The following is a 23,810-nucleotide window of genomic DNA, read 5'->3' as shown; positions in this document are numbered from 1 at the left end:
TGACTAGCCTATTAGAGAGTGTGTTGTTTCTCCACTAAAGTTGTTTTACTTGCACGACTCCCATGGGGGAACGGGGGGCTGTGCACAGTGAATTTCATGCCACCATGAAATGCAAACATAACATTTGAGTGAGGAAGCAAAAACAATCTTTGCGGTATAATTATTTTAAGGTCTACAGCAGGCATCCTCTGTAAAACCAAATAATTGGCTTCAGTTAAAAAGTCAAATAATTTTGTGGGTCTAAATGAAGTTTCATTGAAAACTGAATTTGAGACGGTAACATGTGCCTCTTTTCCACTGCCGTTTTTCTGGTAGGCCTACAGCTCGACAGCGTGACTCAGCTGCCACTTTTTGGTTTTCGAATTGGCACAACGAGGCTCAATCATTAAAACAAAAACTAGCGGCCAGGTCACGCTGTGTCGAGCTGTAGGCCTACCAGAAAAAGGGCAGTGGAAAAGAGGCAGTAGAATTCAAATAAATTCGGGGGGTGCTGTGGCGCAGCGCGCTAAGCCCCCCACACTTGAGCTTGCATGCCCACGGGGACCCCGGTTCGAGTCCGGCTAGGGTCATTTCCCGATCCCACCCCATCTCTCTGTCCCACTCACTTCCTGTCACCATCTCAGACTGTCCTATGAAATAAAAGCCCCTAAAAATATATATAAAAAAATAAAAAAAAAGTTTTAAAAAAAAAGAATTCAAGTAAATTCAGCTTGAACAGCAGACAGCAGACCGTAGAACGCCTATCAGCCAGCATAAGCCGCCATATTTTGAACCCTCTTCCATTGGATGCTTAAAGGATAGGTTCAGCCAATTTCAACATGCAGTTGTAATGCTCACACTACCCTGGACTTGTCAGTACCTGAGGGGCAGGTGTTTGTTTACATTAAAAAAACCATATTTATTTATTCCCAAAAAACATCCAAAAGGTTATGCAACATCAGCAGACAACTAGCAAACAGCGATACCTTTTGGGAAAAAAATGTGGACTAGGCCTACAGTATGTTAAGAAAGCTTGTAGAAGTTTGTAAACAAAATCTGCTCCCATTAGAATAGCTCAGATCTCGGAAATCGCTGAGCCTAAAAATGCAGCGTCACCGGGCACTGAAAAGTCAAGGGTAGCGTGAGCAATACAACAGCATATTGAAACTGGCAGAACTGCCCCTTTAAATGACCCATCAATGTATGAACAGCTTCATCTCTGGCCTACAGCAGTATGTGTTGTGAAAAAAATAAAATCTCTTCAGAGAAATTCTCACGAACAGTCCTCTTACCAATGACCCTGAGCTCTGCGTTGGTGAAAACCCTCCCATGCCGGTTCTCCGCCACGCACTGGTACATCGCCGCATCAGACAGAGTCAAGGATGAGATGGTCAGGACACCGTTGACAACCTGCACTTTGTTCTGTGTGAAAAATGTGGGGGAGAAACACAGAGAGAGAGAGAGACTAATGGATAGGTGCTGTGCAAGACTTAACTGAGGACAAGGAAGACAAAACCAACAAGGTCTACCTGACATCTCAGAACTTTTGAGGTTTGTTTGTAAAAAAAAAAAAAGCCATCCTGCACAAGGTAGTTAAACTACCATTATTTACCAAAAAATAATGTGCATTACGTCAACCATGGCTTATTTATTTCAGGATAATCAATTACTTGAGTTGATGTCATTTGACACTCTGATTTTCTTCACTGGCAGTTGATTAGATGTTTATTGATGTGTAGCCTATGTACCTGTCGTATTTTCACCCACCACCTCATAACCTTTCATGAGGGTGGGGAAAAGGTTAACCACCACCACACCACATAAAATACTTGATGCAAATCGTATAGGATTTTATGGAAAATCAGTATATTAACAGTTCAGCTATAAAAGAAATGATGCTGTCGCAAAAGACTTATTAATATGCATGCGACACACAGAGCCACATACCATACACACACACAGTGCTTTTTGGTACTGTCCCTCATCTCCCTGTCCCCTGCTGATGTGTTTGTTTGTTTGTGTGTGTGTGTGTGTGTGTGTGTGTGTGTGTGTGTGTGTGTGTGTGTGTGTGTGTGTGTGTGTGTGTGTGTGTGTGTGTGTGTGTGTGTGTGTGTGTGTGTGTGTGTGTGTGTGTGTGTGTGTGTGTGTGTGTGAGCTAGAGAGAGAGCGTGGGTGTGTGTATGTTAACTGATGTAAGGTTTTTTTGCTATACTCAGATTTTGCTATATGTTTACTGCAATGATGTGTATTAGGTCTTTGTCTATGGCTTGTATCTATGTGTCTATGTAAGCTTTTAAGATGTCAGACACCTTAATTTCGGGATTAATAAAAGTCCTCTACTCTACTAGTACTGTCCCTCATATCCCTGTCCACCACTGATGCGGAGGACTAGTACTGTTCCCAGTAGAGATGTCCGATAATATCGGCCCACAGATATTATCGGCCCGATAATAGCATAAAATGTAATATCGGTAAATATCGGTATCGGATTTTTGACCTATCAAAACCGATATAATAATGCTTGAATTACTGTACACTTTTCTTCTTAATTATTTTTCAATTTTGCACAGACGATGTTAATATTTGGAAAGCTTTGTTGCATTCGGGAATGCATCTAGTGGGGTATTACAATACAATTAAGCATATTTAGTTCCACAACAGCAGATTTGTAATGTTACCTAAAATTTTTCATGAGGAAAAATAACCCACATATATCGGCATCGGTATCGGCCGATATCGGAATCGAAAATTGAGAGTTGGACAGTATCGGCATATCGGATATCGGCAAAAAAGCCAATATCGGACATCTCTAGTTCCCAGGGCTCTAAATTAACTTTTTCTCTCGCCAGCCAAAATGGTTAGTAGATGTTAATCTTGCTATCCAAACACACACTCACGTATGGGTCAAAGTGGCTAGTAAGTTTGTCTTTTCTACCAGCCAAACTGAAATTTTACCAGGATTTGGCCAATTGGCTGCTGTTAATTTAGAGCCCAGACTGTCCCTCATCTCCCTGACCTCTTGTGGTGTGGAGGACCATGTGTTCCCTCGTGTCATCAGAGCAGGGTCGTGTCCTTTTGGAAGAGTGTCTGACACAGAGAGAGTCTTGTGTCATCTGAAAGGACTTAAGCCTTTGAGCCAGACTGTGGGAATAGTCATGAGTGGACTCATGGTGCCAGGTGACAGCCAGGATAACTTCGCTCCGCAGCCATATTGCCACTGTGTTTGCCTACCGCTGGGAGAGGCACAGCAGACACGGGTGTAGTAGCCAGGGCTGCAGACAGCTTTGGCTGGGCCCAGGACAAAAGTCATCTGAAAGGGCCCCAAACCCAATCAATCAAAAGTAATGAGGATCCATCTCTGGGCCCCCTCTCTCCCTGGGCCCAGGACAAGTGACCCCTTCGTCCCCCCTGTCGGTTTCCCTGGTAGTAGCCATTATATGGGCCCAGCCTGAGGGGTGCAGACAGCAAGCCCAGGGGTACAAAAGCTAGCGGTAATAAGCCTGGCCCTTGGGTAGGAAGCCTAGCCCTTGGGTAATAAGCCTTTCCCCAGGTGAAATAAGCCCATCCCAGGGGTAATGATGCAGTCTGCTTAAATTGGGTGAAAATGTAGCCTGCATAAGTTTGACATTAGTGCAGCTCAAACAAGGTTGTGTTTCTTGGTCTGCGTAGATGTACCATGAGCCCTAGCTGAAAAATGGAGAGGTTTTTAAACCCTGTTTGTCTACAACAACATCCATGGACCATGTCCTACTTATTGTTCTCACATCAATAGTGAACACATCACATGTTCACCTGAACATTCTTCACGTGAATCATTTTATTTTAAAATAATGCAATGCGTGTCATCAATGTCCCATCATGGGCAAACATGTCATCATGTTGTGATAGCTGTCCTAGTCTGGCTCCCAGACAGCTTCTTAACACACGACATCAGGCTAATACCGCACGTGTCATAAAACTTTGCTGATAGCAGTCACATGACAGGTGTTATGGCAACGAATATAAACAAGCGTAAGAAATAAGGCCACCGTGTAGCTTAGTATACGCAATGACATGTATATGACACACTTATACCGCTCTTATGACAGAGGAGCTCGGGGCAAAAAAAATTTGCAATGGCTTGTTGTTGCAATCTCGCTGCAGTGCGGTGAATTGTGGGGTGTCCGCTGGGGAAACTCGAAGATCCCCTCCTGGCGGCGGAGACAAATGGTGGCATAGATCAGCTTTACGGCTGCCATTAATTAGGCCTGACGTTCCCCTAAAATCAGCACTTTCTCTCGTCGACCAGAGAGAGAGAGAGCCCCTGTTCGCACGCAGCACCTTATGCTGAATCGCTGAGATTACAACGAGCGCCCGATGCCGATCGCAGGCAGGGGGGGGCGGGTCTCGGAAGAAAAGCTGGCAGCTGTTCTAACATGCAATGCCTGGTACTACATGTTACATGTGGGAGCACTTAAAAAACAGGAGGTGCAAAAGAAGCGAGGAGACAGACATCACTAATCCATCTCCGTGACAGTCGAGGCACCGCCAGCAAGAATGGCTGCTGCCTGTGCGTCAGGTCTCTAAGCGGGTGACGGATGCGCTGCGGTGCGCGGTGTCATATAAAGGTAGCTGGTATTTCTTGACACGACTCTACGAGCAAGAATGAAGAGAGGCCTAGCTATCACACCTGCTTTCTTTAATGGGAAATAACAAATGACAGCCTCTTTCCTCCACTATTTTTTTTTTTTTCATGTTTGACCTTTGGTGAGGGAATCGATTAAATTTTTTCTGGCGGGAGATGGTGACATTTTCAGAATGGTAACACCATGGCTCATTAAAGCACCACACCTAACTGTACGCCTGTGTCACTTAGATCCCTATACACAAGGCAGCCCCAATGACTAGCTAACAATGGAGAAACATACAAGGGAAAAATCCATAGGCTTTTGTGTGAAGGAGCAAATACTGTACTGCATTGTCTATCCGGTGGGTGTTCATAGATCTTTGTTTCGTAAATGTTTTGTTAACAATGTTGACATGATTTATGACAGCTTATCCTGTAGTAAAATCTATACTTTTGTACAGTTTACCTTAAGAGTAAGTATACACCTTCAAGAGGACAACATTACAGATTATGTGGTCAAATTCTCAGCATGTACAGTACAGTGAGATCTGCTTTTGCTAAGGCTGGAACGAACTATATATAACCTTGGTGTTGTTGTTTGCATAATACTATCAAAGATATAAACATTATGAAAAACAACATCTGGCACAAGCGCTTTGGATGTCCTGCTCTTATGTCATGTCATTTTAATACTCATTGAAGCACAAGCACTTTCCGTCTGGATTACTAAAGTTTACTCTACTCTACTCTACTCAACTTTCCAAGAAGAGAGATGCAGTGCCGCTCTGTCTAATAGCCAGCTGCCAACTTTATCCCTCACCCTAACCTCATTCTCCACACATCGCCAGACTTAACTGACACACATCTTGGCAATTCATTAGTTGTAGATGACCAGAGGTCAGAAAGTGGATATTCATAGAAAAAAACATTATGCAGGCAATTAATTTAATAAGCAACATTGCCATTCTAAGTGTTGGACTGAAACATTGCTCATTAAATTAGCAGCATGCATCATGGGTAGTGCAAATGGTTGTTTTATATCTAAAGGGCAATAGTAAATAGACCTAGACCTTCTTAATTACAGAGTACATGTACAATATACCACATCTTCCATACAGCCTCATACAATGACCCTTTCACCCACAAAACTCCCTCCTCTCTCTCTCTCTCTCTATCTCTCTATCTCTCTCTCTCTCTCTCTCTCTCTCTATCTCTCTATCTCTCTCTCTCTCTCACGCACACACACACCTAATCCTAGAAACAGAATGGTGTGCAATGTACAACAACACATCAACACACATTTAGATAGGCAGAGCAAAAAACGACTCTTAGGGGTCTTACACACCAAGGCGGTAAAGCGTCGCGGAACGGCCGCGTTTTTTACCGGCGTCGGTGAAAATACATTGAAACCTATCTGTCCTTACACACCAACCGGCGGTAGCCGGGCGTCAGCGGCGCGGGATTTTTCACGCCGGCAACCGGCGGTGTCTCATTCAGATGTGGGGAGGGTTTTGAACAGGACTGGCCGCGCACCCCGACGCTGTCAGTGTGCAAGGCAGAGAAAAGCACGCCGGCCAAAACTAAGCAGAAAGACCGCGTCCGTCCTGCGACCGTTCCGTTCCGCCTTGGTATGTTTTGGCCCTTAGATCGCTAGCTGGCTGCCTCTCCAACTGCTCCAGCCAACAAGACATACATTTGCCGTTTATTTGTAATCTGAGCATCTTTAGAGCAAACAACCATTTCACTACTCGACTGAAGAGCAGTTTTACTGTAAATTGACCCAAAACTATAGTGCACACCGCACAAATAACTAATATTTATCTCTTCTCACTAGTCATTCCACTTAATACTGTAATTATCTAATTAGATTAAACCGTAAACATATTTGTACAAATGTAAGGTATCCTCCGCACTCCTATTCTTCACTATCTGGTGTATCAAGGGAGAGGACTGAGTTCAAAGTAAAAAAGAGAATCACCAGAACATGTGGAAGATTATTTCCTGCTTTTATTTACAGTGCTAAACTTAATTTGTCAGAATCAAAACATTTTTGCCCATTCTATTGTCAATCTATAGTCTGATGCTAGCCTGGCTATGACAACTTCAAATTTCTTTTCGTCTTCTATGCTGACCAAGCTCTGGTGATTTTACATCTCTTACCGGGCGAACACACCAGCAGCAACAAGATTACACGACAGAAAATTGCTGGACTGTGTAGCAAGAGCGATACGAGCGATAGACACGACAGAGTATGCCATTACAACCAGAATGCAAGCAAGCATTCCGACAGTGCAAATGGTTGTGGTGGCTGTTGCCGAACCGCATCATAGCTCATTTGTAGGCTATAATATTCACTGACGCCAAACTACAAACTGTCACTCAAGTCCCACAAATCGGCTCTCGTCGCCTAAATCGCTTTTGTTTCTTCTGTCACCAGCGACTCAATACAATGTTAATTCCTTCCTTTGCTGGAGTCGCTCAAGTCGCATCTGGGGTGAATTTCTCAAAACCAAAGTTGCTTACTACATTAGCTACTTCGTTGCTTTCAGTGCATTTTCCCATTGGCAACTACCGAAGTTGCTAACAGACTAACAACTTCCCTTTTGAGAAACTCACCCCAGGTCTATTCGTGCTATTATTTGTATGTTTTCTAATATCGTGCAGCCATATTTCAAATACCTCTTCATCTCACTGGTCGGAGCAACAATCAAATCAGACGACTCCTTCTACTGCCATAGCGACCAGCGCAGCCAGACAAAACTAGTTAATCTTTTCCTTATACTCGCAATCAAGCTTTTCCCAAGTCACAGGAAGAAGGGAAGTAACATCTTTGCCTCTGATATATAGAACATTGATATTCAAGTATTCTTTTTGTTCTGGCTTTTGAAGGCCTACAAAGCAACTGAATATTTCTCAGCCAGACAGTTCTCATGGGATCTTCCCCTAGTATCTTCCTGAAAATCCACACTGTCATTAAAATGTAGATGTAATGAAATCTGGTGATGCTTGAGACTTTGTGAGATGCAGAATGGCGGTAGGCCAACAAAACACAGTGGAAGAGATTCTTCATTCACCTCCTAATGATCATTTAAAAATTATCTAGTTTGTTAAGGTGGTTAATTTATTTTAAAAATTACTTTGTGCTACATTCTTTATCTTTAAAATCGCAGCGAACAATAAATAGGCTGGGCTACATACAGTATCTCCCCGCAGCACTGTTTAGTACCGCTCAGCTATAACAAAAAAAATTGTAATCAAAACAGTCTGCGCTGTGTTTCCTGATCTAGTTGCTGAAATGAATTGAGCCAAGCTGGCTAGTCAATCTGCCCTATTCTGCAGTCGATTTGGACTGAATGTTATATGGGCTTTAACAGTAATTTATGTCTCCATGTACAGTATCGACGACAATCACAATGCATGTAATGTAATGTAGGTAAAACACCACTATATTGTAGTTCACCAACTAACTCACAGAATCTTATTTAGCACAGCTTAACCCCCTCACACCTGTCACAAGATTGAACTAAAATCAGGTTTTGAAAGCAACATCTGGAGCACAATACATCTACGGTGAATAAAAAAGCACAACAGCAAAGCAGCTTCTCCTCAGCAGCCAGTCATGTAACCTTCAACTTGATCCCATTTAATGCATGATTGTCATATTCGCTCAAAGCGAATTTTTCTAGTTTTAGCCCCCGATCTGCCTGCAGTTACAGTACAGAACAGGCCGCCCCCGTAAATGCTTTGACTTCCACTTTTTAAGTATGTAGGGCTGGCAGCATATCCTCCCAATTACAGAGGAGCGGGGGCCCATTAACATGCAGGTCAGCGCAGCAAAGTTGCTCTTTCCACTGCTGGATTAGACTTAATACCGGGAGCAAAAAGGGAGCTTTGGAGCCAGATTACTGCAGGGATTTCTGAGTTAAGAGCAGCAGTACATCGACTGGCTGGCCAGCATTGCTTCCACCACTGCAAAAGTGTAACAGAGTGAAGGCTTGATGCCTACTGTACTGCCTCGACCAGTCTGTTTGACCCACTGACAATAATATATTTTAATACTGCAGTGTTGCATAGCAATTACTGTTACTGTTGGTATTATTATTAGTAGCAGTAGCAGAGGCAAAAGTAGTAGCACTGCTGATGATAAAATAGTCGCAGTGGGCCTATTAACAGGTAGCAGTAGACGGTGTGGTGCTAGCAGCTGTAAACATAAAAGCAATGAATAAAAGTAGTGGTGTTATACGGTAGTAAAAGTGACAGCGATATTACCCAGTTAATTTTACAGTGTAGAGAGAGCAGAGTAGCATTTATTGATCCCGAGAGTTTTACAGTGTATCACACAGAGTGTTAAGTTTGACTCTCCAAGTGTTGAGTGAAGTGAAAGTGAAAGCCCATTGGGAAACTCCAACTCCCATTGTCATTGTGACACAGCACTCCACAGCACACAAGTGTTCACTGCACACGACACGAAATTACATTCATGCCTCACCCGTGCAAGGGGGCAGCCTCCAATGGCGCCCCAAGGGAGCAGTGCAGCGGGACGGTACCATGTTCAGGGTACCTCAGTCATGGAGGAGGATGGGGTAGAGCACTGGTTAATTACTCCCCCTACCAACCTGGCGGGTCGGGAGTCCAACCGGAAACCTTTGTGCTACAAGTCTGACGACCCTTACCACTTACCCATGACTGCCCTGAAATAAGCTTAAACATACAGTATGTCCATACCATTTTGTGAAACACTTACTGAACTTATTCAGCATTATTATTCATTACCATTAGTCACAGGAACTTCATGCCCTTACAATATTTTGCTACTTTATCTTCATGTTTTCACAGTATCTATTGTACTTCACAATGTTTAGCACATTGGATGACAATTATGTATGATAATATGTTACATAAGTAATTTTGATTGATTGATGATTTATTGATTTATTGATTGATTGATTGATTGACAAAAACCTAATTCTAGAGTTGCCACATGCACATAATTCCCAATTTTAGCTGAAAAATGAAGAACTATTCAACTTCCTGTCCCTATCCCAACGTTCTCCTGCTGGCGAAGCTCTGTGTGTATTGGGCAGCGACACATCCACTAAGTAAACTGATGGGTTAAGCTACTGCCCGGTAGCATGGAAATTTTATAAACAAGACTACAGGACTTTGCATGGAGCTAGAGAACTCTTTTTTTTAGTACAGTAACAGGCTATTTCAGGTATGACTTTCGGAATTCCATTATAGTTTAAGGTAACTTAATATGACAGAACACAAGTTGCAGACTTCCACTTTAATGTGGATTATATATCAAAAGGTAGAACAATACAAACATCCGGCAAAACACTGACTTAAAGGCTCTGGTGTAGACTACCCAAGGGAAGATAAGCCCTGCAGTTCAGGTCTCTCATGCAGCAAAGAACAAGACTTCCCTCAGAAGACATTTATGCACAGACGCATATTATTATATTGAGCCTCTGTATGCATATTTTCAAAGACTTGTAGGATTTTTTTCTACAGAACAAGCTAAAGCACCAGGGTGATGATGCCTTCATTTCCAGGGGAATACACACAGACAGAAATATTACATATTTTTCCCAGGAATATGTTACCTATCTTACCTTAGTGAATGCTTTGGATACAGTATGTGCATCTGTTAAAAACAGGGCTTTGAACCGGTTCAAGGAACGAAAATGAGAACCGGGAACTTTTTGTATTTTACAGGGAACAGAAACGAAACCGGAAACGTTATTATTTTTTTTATGTTCTCGAACAGGAACACTTATTGAAAAATAGAGGTAACAGGTTAATACCGGTTAATACCGTTCCTCAAACAAACAAAAAAAGTAGGCCGAATTATTTTCCTGCGCACGTTACCATGACGGCTGAGGTTCATGTCCTGTGTGACATCAGACATTCTCTGACTGAATGGATTATAAAGTCTCCACTCCACATCTTAAATAAGAGAAACCACTGTCATACAAAAGGGCAGAGTTTCCATTGCATCATTGTAAGATATTGCAGAGATGCACGTGTAAAGTGCACCAAGAATGTTCGACGTTATTGGGCATCCATGGCCGCTTCAAATATGCACAAACTCACAATGTCCATCATAGTGCTCCCCGTGACCCAAGTCAGCGTGGAGCGCACATTTTTATCATTGAGGTTTATTCTCCGCTTCTCCGCTTAGGTCGACCCTGAATGACAAAATTCTGGAGGATATTCTTTTCATCTGCTTGAATTAACAGTTTGGAATGTAGGCTTAGGAATGTAGGCCTCACTTCCGTCTTTCTTAGTTAATTAACGTCAGTTAGGCCTATGGGAGTATTCAGCTGACAGGAACGAAATTAACCGTTCCGGGCACAGTATTTTTTTTTGTTCTATCCGGTTCGGGAACATCAATTTATTGGTGGAACTCATAACTAGAAACGTTATAATTCCGTTTCTGTTCGGAACGGAACGTTTGGAAAAAAAGAACGGTTCAAAGCCCTGGTTAAAAACGCTAAATAAAGTACCACTCCCCCCCCCACAGAGCAAGCCACATAACACTGAATCAGCACTGATCAGAAGATAAAGCATCTGGACTCCAACACCCAGGGCCGGCGCTGGGCATAGGCAGACCAGGCCGTCACCTAGGGCGCCAAATGTCTTGGGGGCACCAAGCCCCAATGAATTAAAACATTAAACGAAATAAAGCATTACGTTTAATATTGACAGTTATCATTAATCATTAATGAGTACATATGTAGGTTTTAGATCAACTGTGCGCGATCAGATGTATGACACTATGTATTACACATGTCAATTTCCACCAAATTCCACCAAAAGCAAAGAGGGGTGCTCGCTCGCCTAGGGCACCAAATTGACTAGAACCGGCCCTGCCAACACCAGCAGCACAGCCCTGCATGGCAACCACTCTGCTCTTCTTTCATTAGTGCAGCATGCAGCTTCCTGGGGCTCCACAGGCCAGTGTGATATGAGAGGGCATGAATACCGTAAGTGCATGAGATGACAAGAACAATGCATGTGGTGGGCTAATGTGCACTGCCCACTCCTTTCAAAAGATCTACTGTAGCAATGGTTTTATAGAAGCATGAAATGCTAAGCAGAAATTTACCCAGAAAAGGATGATTAGAACTCCCGATGGGCCCAGCAACCTTTCATTAGCTACACTCTTTTACCTCCTTGAGTCTCCTGCAGCTCTATGGATACGTAATTACGGGGATGGAAATGTGACTCGGATTATTGTAAGGGTCTGGATCTGTATTTTAGAGGCATTCTGGGGAGCATTTCTCGAAACCGTAGTTGCTAAATACATTAGCTACTTTGATGTTTGCGATAAACTTTCCCACTGGCAACTACTGGAGTTGCTAACTGGCTAAGAACTATGCTTTCGAGAACGCACCCCTTGGGTTGTTGGAGTGACACTGGTTCAATAGACACCTAAAGAAGTGAACCCAAGAAACATTATCGATGCATGGCTTTACCTCCATGGGCTCCAGAGGTTCTCCGTTCTTCAGCCACCTATAGGAAGGTTTGGGTTTGCCGTTGGCTTTGCACTCCCACACCACAGACTCGTCAATAGGCCTCTGGAGATCATCAGGCCTCTCTGTCAGGTGTGGCGGCGCTGAAAGTCAACAACACAAAACTGATTAAAAAAATAAACAACGGAAAATGATAACGAGAGAGACCAATAGGAGGAGAGGGGAAACACAAAGGAATAAAAAACACGAAATTAAATCTTCACCTTCACACTGGGCCCCTACTTAGTGAGGAGACAGAAATCGATAAATAGTTTTGATAAATCAGTGAGGCAGCCAAGCATCGAATGAGCCTATTAATATATAAAGCAAGCCATTAATCAATTGCCCCTTCATTAGAATCTCTAAGTGCAATGCTTACACTGTATGCATTATTCAATAGATATTTCTATTTACAGTTGAATGGAGGAGACACTCTTTATCCACCCCTGGCTGGGTGATGAACAGTTTCTATGAATCATGTATCTTTCTATGAATCTTTCATATATGAACCTGTAACCATATTCATAATAGGATTCAATGGCCTTGATCCAGCTCAGTAATGGTTTAAATTGGTTCATATATGATAAGGTGAAGCTTTACACTCTTAGACTGCACTGTCATTTGAAGGAATAGAGTCATTGAGTGTGTTTATATGCAGATCAGTATCCTGCATTTGAGCCTTATCCCTGTTTTGATCAAATGTTATATACATTTATATGTTTTTATGAATACTGAGTGTTATTTCCCTGTACTATGGGTAGCATCGGCATCCAGGATAAAGTGTTTCCATCATAGATTGTATATTACTGTGATATACATTCTATGGTTTCCATGCATCAATATCTTGGTTTCTAGCCTAGCATATGCCGATTCCTGAAAATCCTGAATAAGGGCATAAACGGGGTAGTGAAGTTGGGAAAAGGTCTTCATATGTTCAAACACAAATTCAGGATACTTGGGTAAATATCTGGATCATATTTGGGATACTGAACTGCATATTAACGCACACATACAATGTCTTAAAGCCCGGACTGTGCAGGATTCTAAGCCACCATTGCACTGGATCTCCTTCCAAATACCTATTTATCTGCACCTACAGTGTATCAGTAACAGCTGTCTGGGGTTTTTACGCTTCTTCTCAGCAGACCACCAAAATGTCAATGCCTTCATGCAAAAGTCGCATTTCCAACATTTTTTCCCCAAAAAGGATCCAGAGTTCTTTCAACTGCATGGTATACATTTTTTTGCTGTATTTTCCCAGCTTTTATAGGGTTTAGATATGATGGATCAATTCTTTGTTCTGATGTTTTTTCAAAGGTTTAGAGACAGGCTCTCTACAAAGGGTAGCAGCATGATTGTATCTGAACGGTATCTCTGTAACTGATCTAATGTTTCTTCTCAGAAGTCTGGGTATCATCTCTGATGCAACACAGGTGAAGTGAAAACCTGATATCATTTGACAGTGATGGATGGCAAAACCCATTACACTGTTTGAAGCACCCACAGCTAGCACAGCAACTCAAGCTTTATCTCCACATTTAAAAAAAAATATGTTCTTTTACCTATACATATTGTATGAATGTCGAAACACTTTGTGAAAGCTACAAAAGTCATTAAAAATCAAACGATTGGTGCTCAGTATAATCATGTTTACATCTAAAAGTAAATTCGATGAAACAGGTTACACAAGTAAAACAAATGAGCTACGTATGTGGTGGAGCCTATTCAAAAGGGGGCAAAAGAGCAAAACTGATCAGAATGCGCCCCAGTAAGTTTCCGCGCCAGCTGGCTGCAGCCTGATAAACAAACCGTGCCCTCGTATTGATCCCTCCCTCCACTGCACCACACACACCTCTGACGGATGCTTCACTGGCACAAGTCTCGAAGAAGCGAAGAAGAGATTGCTATCTCTCGCCCTCCACTGGGCCTGAGCAAAAGCAAACACCCCACAGATGAACTGCTGAGAACAAACACTACTATTGTATGTTTGCTATACATATACTGCATAGAATCATAGTAATGGATCAGGTAGTAGACATGCCATCTGTGTCTTTATATCATTTTGAGGGAGGGTTGAGTTTCCCAACACCATGCACATATTTATCCCTGTTTATTTGTTTTTTTGTAGCCTTCTGCATACCTATGGTGAGCTATTTCCGTAAATGGGACAGTTGTCCTCGGGTTAGTCTGGGGCTGGTGTAAATATATCACCTACACCGATGGGGGGTTTGAGAGGTACGCATTATCATTCTGAGAAAATAAGAAAACCTGTAGTTTCCCACTGGCAACCTAAAGAGCATGCAGAGTGGTGGAGAGAGAGAGAGAGAGAGAGAGAGAGAGAGAGAGAGAGAGAGAGAGAGAGAGAGAGAGAGAGAGAGAGAGAGAGAGAGAGAGAGAGAGAGAGAGAGAGAGAGAGAGAGAGAGAGAGAGAGAGAGAAACACAGAGAGATAGAGAGAGAGATAGAGAGAGAGACAGAGAGAGAGAGGGGGGGATGGGAAAGAGAGAATGAGAGAGAGAGAGAGAGAGAGAGAGAGAGAGAGAGAGAGAGAGAGAGAGAGAGAGAGAGAGAGACTCTACTATTTAGTCTACTCTCATTTACATTCAAATCAGCCACTCATGACACACACATCTATTTATGTGAAATAAGGTTAGCTGCTATGAATAGGGCCGTGCGTGCGAAAGATGAAATACTTCCAGGATGATTAAATTACCATATACGCCAGGATGGAGTGGAGTAATGTCATTAGAATAATACAATGCCAACTCATGTACCTTGGAGTGTAGACAAACACACATAAAAAGATTATTCTGCAACACCACTTCATTCTTCAAAAAATCCAATCATCTGAGCAAGCGCTACAATTTCATGTGCGACTGGTAGTAAGAGTTGTGTTATATTTTCATGTCACATACTAGATTCTCATGCATTCTGGATAAACTGGATTTATCTATGATGTGTAAATTGGCGTGTGCATATTTACAAAATATTAATAATTAATATCATTAGTAACTGCTATAATCTAAAACCCTTGAGTGTAAAAAAGTAAGGAAAATTGTGATTCAAATTAATGGCTAAATTGCTCATCTGTGATTTGTGATGTACTGGTAAGACAAAAACTATAATCTAATGCAGTACATATACACTGTATTTACATAGTACCAATATTTACATATACGAATGCAGTGCAGAAACCGATTTCTGGACAACGCGCTAGACAACGGGGTTAGAGACTTGTGTGACCTAAATTTTAATGATGAATACTTCATATACTTTTCATATTATGTAAACATAAACATTCTGATAAAATATCAGTCCTGAATTTTATTTGACACATCGAGAATCCACAAGCAGCTCATGATTGGCCAAACTTGCCTATGCAGCAGTAATCATGCCACACCTCAGCAGTAGGCAGTATTACAGTAACTGCTGCACGAACTCTCGCTTCATCACTCTTTATGAATATGTGCCATATAATCCTCGCCTAGTTCTGTTATATCGCCCTCATTAAAAACTCCACAGCACATAAAAAAAATGTGGGAAAGTCATGCGGGAAATTCATAAACTTTGCATAAGTGTGAAACAGTCAACACATTTGGATGTAAACACAGTGGCATGAGATGTTGCGAAACCCTCTGGCCCTGGTGGAATCGATGGGTTTACTCCACATTTTTTCCTGCCCTTTGGATCAATGGAGATCCCTCCGCTAGTCTGGAAATCAAACAGCTTCGAGCAGCTGGCACGCTCATTTGGCTGAAAGCGGCGACACTGTTTGTTTATCTAAACAGTTAGCGAGCCGAGACACAGCACAGCTCACTGCAATCCAGCGCTGCATCCTAACAACACACAATATGTACAACAACATTTTTGCATCAGAGTAGGGTAAAGTAATACCACCAACTCAAGATCATGCCCTATGTGATTCTTCTGGTGGCCTCATAATGTGCAGCATTATACCTGTTCTACAACCAGCTTTACTACCACACACTACTATGACAGAAAAGCAGAAAAATATGCAATCCGCCTTGCACTGATATTCAGCATGGAATACGCTTACGTTCATTAACAAACAATAGAACAAATCCGCCTCCTACTGTAAAATCTGCGTCCAGTGTGACTGCGGCCTAATACACTATTATTAGGCCATTGCAATTCTAGGGTAAGGGTACGAACGTATAGATGTTTTATCTGTTTATTTATCAACACGGTGTTGTAAAGAGGGGCAAGACACTGGCAGCCAAACACGTGAGCTAATTTTTTGACAGACAGCCGTTTCCAACAATCAGAGATTGTGTTGTCCGCAGCTAGTTTCGCGCAGTCAGGAGAAAACAAAAATGTATAACCCATGTATAGGCAGGAGCTGTGTCTTAATGCATGTCAAGACACTGTGTTACTAAGATGACATACCGTAGTAAGTGAGTTTCCCCTTCACCGCATTCTTGCCGCGGGCGTTTTCGGCCACGCACTCGTAGACGCCGGCGTCCTCCTGCTGGAAGTACGGGATCTCCAGCACACTGCTGGCCTTGTTCATGTCCACCTTCATGGAGAAGGGAGCCTCCACCACCCGCCGCCAGCTGATGGATGGAGCAGGGCTGGGGGAGAGAGAGAAAGAGAGAGAGAGACAGAGAGAGAGAGACAGAGAAGGAGAGACAAGTAGAGGTAGAGAGAGAGAGAGAGCGAGAGGTAGAGAGAAAGAGGTAGAGAGAGGTAGAGAGAGAGGGAGGGAGGGAGAGAACGAGAACACAATGAATCAGGATTCAGGCACTTACTGTATATATCTGTCATAACAATATTCAGATATTACTTGATAAGTACCACTCAGGGACACTTTCAATGTATAACAGCAGAAACTATTTTCTCTCTGTTTCACTCTGTTTCTCTGTTTCTCTCTCTCCCTCTCTCCCTCTCCCCCCCCCCCCGCCCCCTCTCTCTCTCATTCTCTCTGTGCCTGTGTGTGTGTGTGTGTGTGTGTGTGTGTGTGTGTGTGTGTGTGTGTGTGTGTGTGTGTGTGTGTGTGAGAGAGAGAGAGAGCGAAAGAGAGAGAGAGAGCGAAAGAAAGAGAGAGAGAGACAGAGAGAGAGAGACAGAGAGAGAATGACGGAGTGAGAGAGAGAGAGAGACAGAGAGAGAGAGAGAGAGAGAGAGAGAGAGAGAGAGAGGGGAGCACAATGAGTCAGGACTCGGGCACTTATGTAGCTGTCATCACAATGCAATGTTATTCAGACAGTAGTGGTTAAGTGTCATTCAGGAACACTTTGTATGTAGTGTTGTACAGCAACACTTCAGAAACCTGACTCTCTCCAGATGGATGGGTTCCTCCTTGCTCCACGTACTGTATATCCATCTGGAGCTACACAATGGGCGTAGTTGTCCGAAGTGTTATCAGAAATCATTGCATGTGATTGGGGAAACACTTGTATGACATTTTCAATGGCCTGCTTCTTTCAATACTAACTCAGAGATTCAAAAATACAGTTCAAGTTACAGAATCAATGCCGATGAGTGAGTCCATACAAGGAACCATTGCTGCTGAAACAACTGTTGTATTCCCCTTCTCCACTACGTTCATATTTTGACTTCACATCTATGAAAATCCCATAATCCTGATTTTTCCTGCTTTTTTCCGCATTTTGGTTTGGGAGGAAGGCGAAACCATTAAGGTCTTCCAGACCCTTGTGTGAGCTCACATTGAAGCTGAGTGGAAATACCTGTATACATGGGTCAGTGATGTTTCAGCAGTAGCACATGTCAAGGCGGCGCAACGACAACCAGTGCCACTATCAGGCTACTTGTCTCTTTTTTAAAAATGATTTTTTTGGGGGCTTTTTTGCCTTTACTTGACAGGATTTGCACCATGGCAGGGCCCAGGCTACTTGTCTCTACATCCTACTTTCTCTGTATGTACAGAAAAGACGAAAGATATTTAAAAGTTTTGTGACATACTTTCCCAGAGCGAAGCACTCCAGCTTCACCGTCTGCCCCTTCGCCACCGGGGTCACCTCAGGAAACTGCACCTCAATCTTGGGCTCGTATTCACCCATGATGCCTGTACACAAAAGAAAACCTCATTCAGTACAGCAAGCGGAGTTTCTGCTTTCATCTTTCACAAAGACACAGGAAACCCTTCAAGCTCAGAGTATGCGTCTTCTAGATTCACTAGAACACCATTTGCATTGTGGTTGGTTAAACCTGATCCTACTGCAATCAAATGACGTCCACTCTTCCACTGGTATTTCACAAAAGAAAGCACAGGATGACAAAAATGGAAAAAAAGAGCTTTTGTATGCTGTGTAGCGTAATGTAGTATATCAATCAAGAAATATGCCAGATAGAAATCAGTATCTAGCTTTAATCTCCCCAATCTCCAGTGACATATCAGCACCATTTCATGATCTCTTTCCATAAATGTCTCTCAAATATCTGATGCTGCACAGCTTCGTATAAGGTATACAGTTAAAAAGAATTGCAAACCCTACCCATATCTTATCTCATAGTATGTATTGTCAAGTTAATAAGCAGTATACTTGACCCTACACATCAGCACAACAAAACGGGTTAAAGTGTCATTTCTTCAAGACCTTATTGATTCACATCAATGTCTCCTTGGAAACAGACGGAATATACTATTGTTCATGGTGCAATGTTGCTGGATGTGGTTACGTAGTCATGCCTACGGTATGACTGAGAGAATCAATATATTAAAGTCTTTCAGAGTAGAACGAGCGACCACTAATCTTTAGAGCACAGAAAAAAACGGCAGCCACATTTTTAACTTTTTCTTTTTTCTTACATAATTATTTTAGATTCAATGCCCGTTTCTTCTGTGGCCTCCTCAGTTAAAATACAATAATGTGACCTGAAGGCGTAGCTTAGCTTACCGTCGCTCCGAAGCACCAGTGGTGTTGGCGGCCCCTGGACGCTGCTCTTGGTGACTGTGTTTGTCACCACACACGTGTAGTTGCCCACATCCGAGGGCTCTACTTTGGCTATGTACAGGTTGCCCGTCTTCTGAGAGACAAAGCGTCGAGTGTCCTGCTTCACAAACGACGGATAGGCATTGAAGATCCAGGAAAAGGTCAAGTCTGGCAGTGGACACAAAGACAGAAAGGGACAGCAAAACAAAGGCATGAAAAATCCATGCTCGCCCATTGTAGAGTACTGTTGGAAACTAGCCTACGCTATGCTGAAAGGCATAGTTTTCAAACGGTATGTTTTTAACCAGTGTGTTTAAACCTGTATAGCATGCAATTAACACAATCTAACAAAGCCATACAGTAGATAGTGCTGCAAATGTTAGAAATATGTATTGGCTATCTATCTTCTAGTGCAGGGGTGTCAAACATACGGCCCGCGGGCCGCATCCGGCCCGCCAGAGGGTTCCATCCAGCCCGGATGTTAAAAAAAAAAGATATATATATTTTTTTTTAAACTTTTTTTTTTTTTCTCAATGAAATAACCGAAATGCGCAATTACGTCAATCGGGACAAAATCGAGACCTGCATGACATTAACCCAATGGTCCCTCTGTTACACTGTATATGTAGTAAAGTGCACATCACACTTCTATTATAAATAGTGAATTTGTACTGTAACAGGCATTTGATAAAGCTCATATATTATAGACCTCATATATAGAGATAAAATGTTAATACTTCTTATTTGTATTGTATTGGTATTGGTTGTAATTAAATAATAAATATAATTGGATTTGTATTGGTTCCTATTAAGCTCAAACTGGAAACGGGATGTTAGAATGCGTGACAATGCAGGAAATTTCTTATATGATAAATTCTTACATATAAGAAATACAAAATTTCCCCCTACCAAAAGGAACTGTCCCATATTTGATTAATTGACGGATGGCAATGAATGAATGAAGTCAAGGAAATTTTACATAGGATTATCAGTATTGCATTGCTTTCTACATATTCAACACACTTAAAACGTGATAGTACTGAACACTAATCCTCTGCTTTACGTTTTTTTTTTTTTTTTTTTTGCGATGATGTTACTAATGCGGCCCGCTTGAGGTCCACATGGGTTGTATGCGGCCCCCGGACCAAAATGAGTTTGACACCCTTGTTCTAGTGGTTAAATGGTGATGGAAAAAGGTTGAGCATGTATGTGTATGGCGTCGCCACATTTTCGGTGGATAAAATCTACAGACTCTGAATGTCCTCAGAAAGTAAACAAATGAGTGGAATGCGGAAGTACTGCATTAACATTTGATCAGTCTTTAATCATTTTCTGAGAGTGTACACAGTGTAAACTCTCTGAGAGTTTGCAGTTATTTTAAAAAGTCCTCTGCAGAAATCCAAGCTGTGAGTACAGCTCTAGTAGATACACCAAAAAAGAAATTCCTTCACAAAGGGATGTGGCCCTCCTTCTGCACCACACTCTCTCTGCCTCACTTTCCCCCATTTCCTATTAATAATACATTCAATTGCACATTCTGACAAGAGCATGAATTTTTAATCTTTGTTTTTCGAATCAATCTCATCGAAATCAAAGGAGCTTGCGATGATAAACAATAACGAGTACAAAAAGCTTCCTAATAGATCCATGAAACATTAATGCCCTCACACAAGGTACACATTGGAGCACACAAAAACTTTAGTGCACACATTTATAAGCATTTTGGTGATATATTCCGTAACCTTATCATGGCAGGAGAAAGTTTGTGTGTTTTCAAGTCTGCATGACTCAAAGGGATGCACTGCTCAGAGTCAGACAATGCGTGTTTGAGACACAAGTGCATGCAGATGTCAATACAAACATCTCAAGTTCAGACGCCTTACATAAGGTGGCATCACGGCGCACCATGTCTTTCACTTGTTCTCAGAGCTTTCGTGAGCTGGCATACAAAAAGTGAATTTTACCCATCGGTGAACCTGAAAGGTTTGCCTCCATTAGAGAAACAAGGTCAGTTGCATTAGGTTCAACACTAAACACAATAATCAAGACAGAGAAAAGACCAGGCAGCCAACAAGCTAGCAGGGCTGGAAGGCAGGCAGGCAGGCAGGGAGGCAGGCAAGCAGACAGGCAGGCAGGCAGGCAGGCAGGCAGACAGGCAGGCAGGCAGGCAGGCAGGCAAGCAGACAGGCAGGCAGGCAGGCAGACAGGCAGGCAGGCAGGCAGGCAGGCAGGCAGGCAGGCAGGCAGGCAGGCAGGCAGGCAAGCAGACAGGCAGGCAGGGAGGCAGGCAAGCAGACAGGCAGGCAGGCAGGCAGGCAGGCAGGCAGGCAGGCAGGCAGGCAGGCAGGCAGGAAGGCAGGCAGGCGGTCAGGCAGGCAGGCAGGCAGGCAGGCAGGTAGGCGGTCAGGCAAGCAGGCAGGCAGGCAGGCAGGCAGGCAGCCGGGCGTACTGAGAGAAAATGCAGATCGTGCTGGCTGAGTGTGAGCGTGATTACATCAAGGCACTTCTCAATGCCACACAGCCTTTCTGATAAAAAAGGGGGGAGAAGAAAGTCAGCGGCCGAGACGGAAGAGGTCAGGCAGGAAAGAGAGAGAATAGAAAGAATTAAGAAGATGGAAGAATGATGGACAGAGAGAGATGAAAATACAGGATGACATGAAAGAAGACAGGAGATGGAGAAAGAAAATGAAAGAGGTAGAGAGAGATGCAAAGAGAGAGAGAGAGAGAGAGAGAGAGAGAGAGAGAGAGAGAGAGAGAGAGAGAGAGAGAGAGAGAGAGAGAGGCGTACAGAGAGACGGAGAGAGAGAGAATGAATGAATGCAGTACCATGAGATAAAGGGATTTGGAGGCTGCACTGTTCAGTTGTGGAAATGGGGGACTACATTTCATAAGAAAGGTTATGAGATAGGTGGCTTGAAGGGCTTGGAGATAACACCGCGTTGCAGATAACGCTACAATCATTGCTTGTGGAGTTTTTGTTGACATATCCAAAAAATCAAAAGTGTTGCAGTGTCTGTAGCCAACACTCGGTCGGTTTGCAGCATTTTTATCCTTCTCCCCTCTCAGTTCAAAGCTTTGCTTGCAAAAGTAACACAAAAGGTGTTTTTTTTCACATCTGTGCACGAGTCACTCCTGAATCCCTCTGTCTGCATGGGGATATAATAATCAATATGGCAGCCTTTGATACCATTCCCCTCAATGGAATTCAGACAGCCTTTCAAAACAGGCTTTAGGGACATTCAACTTGTGCCATTTTCCGATTTCTTAGCTCAGTTGTATACAGAAAAGTCCACTTTGCACAGTTGCCATGCTACAGTAGCCTACATGTTGAATTATTGCAGTGAGCGCACCGTCATTGCTAATATTCTTAATTATGAAAAAAATGCTCCAATCAAAAATATTGAAATGAGGCCCTACCGTGGCCTCCCCACTTGGTTCTTGTCACCATCTTCACTATACTATCATAAATAAAGTCAAAAAGACCAAAAAATATCTTTGAAAAAATAAGATATTGCAATGAAAAACCTAGACGATTTAGCCAAGAAAAACATGGCCACTCAGTGGGCTTTTACATGTCATCCATGTAGCAGCGGGTCTCACTGATAAGAGGTCAACAGGCTACACTTTGACATGAGTAATTGCCACTTAAATGTATTAAACCAAGAGAACCAAAGCGTTCAGTAAGAGGAGAAAAAGTGTTTACCCTTGCATTCAGTGGAAGGAATAGCAGGAGCAAAAAAAAAAAAAAAAACAGCCACGAAAAGCATTTCTGCGCCTGCTTCTTCAGAAACCCTTGACAGGGGAGGGTAATTGCTGGTCGATCTGCCGCGGTGATTGACAAACACACAGCTTTTGAACCGCACAGGGAGATGTGACGCTGGGGCAAAGCTGCTTTCATGGGTCCGGGGGCATTAAGGCGAGCCAAGATAAATGACTCCTTCCCTCAGAAATGCTGCCCTGGAAGAAAAAATGAAATGCTCCTAGGACACACCATCTGGGCCTAAGCAGAGCAAGATTAGCCCTGAGCTCTGCTCCCCTCTTTTTTTGGAACGGGCTTATAGGCTGTAATGTGGCACAATTGCGCTCATCACAAACATTTAAAATGCTAGACCTTCCTGGCTGGCTGGACCAGACATAAATAAAGTGGGCAGCACTCTGTAACTGTGACTGACCCAATTCACACTGTTGCAGAAAGAGATATGATGGCATATTGGGGCAACACTTAACAAACATCTGGGATAAGAAATAAAGTGAAATTTAGACCAACAAAGGCAGAGTTTAAAGCAAAACTGAAGTGGCTAGTACTGTGTTGTTGAGGCCCATGTGAGTGCATGAGACCCAGGTTTGCTTGGAATGAGGAGCCAAAAATGGTTTTAGCTGCTGCAGTGTTTTCCATACAACGAAAAAACTGAGGCTGTTTTGGTGTAGACATTTTTTTTAAGTTGCTGTTGAACCTGCTGAACTGCTACACACACATTACAAAAAATAAGCAATTAAGAATGAGGATAACATTGCTATACTGTACATGTGTCGGATAAATCCTCATTCCATTCCCATGCAGTACATGTTGGCTGTGTGAAACAGCAAAGGAAGTACACACTGTATTTTCAACAACCGATTCTCTTGCAGAACACATCTTTGGCCATGTACAGAAGGTGAGCCAACAGATAACATCTCCTGCTTTCATTGCACGACTTGGTCTACTCTGTATACTGCCGGAGGCAAAAAAAAAAAAAGGTATAGCTTAAAGGAGAAATGGGCAGCAAGGTGAGACAGATTCTAAGAAAAGAGATTT

General features: G+C 42.7%; 1 protein-coding gene across 1 annotated transcript in view; it reads right to left on the bottom strand.

The window, feature by feature from the left end:
• Positions 1–23,810, bottom strand: part of cntn3a.1 (contactin 3a, tandem duplicate 1) — a 110,081-nt gene that overhangs the window by 42,098 nt on the left and 44,173 nt on the right. The window contains exons 5-9 of the mRNA XM_063208031.1: positions 18,980–19,183; positions 18,045–18,147; positions 16,509–16,693; positions 12,067–12,206; positions 1,272–1,401 (exon numbers count right to left, since the gene is read on the bottom strand). Coding sequence (XP_063064101.1) covers positions 1,272–1,401; positions 12,067–12,206; positions 16,509–16,693; positions 18,045–18,147; positions 18,980–19,183 — 762 coding nt within the window. The remainder of the gene's footprint in view (positions 1–1,271; positions 1,402–12,066; positions 12,207–16,508; positions 16,694–18,044; positions 18,148–18,979; positions 19,184–23,810) is intronic.

This window comes from Engraulis encrasicolus, chromosome 10 (genome assembly GCF_034702125.1).
Source record: "Engraulis encrasicolus isolate BLACKSEA-1 chromosome 10, IST_EnEncr_1.0, whole genome shotgun sequence".
NCBI lineage: Eukaryota > Metazoa > Chordata > Actinopteri > Clupeiformes > Engraulidae > Engraulis > Engraulis encrasicolus.
This window is presented reverse-complemented; position numbering and strand designations above follow the sequence as displayed.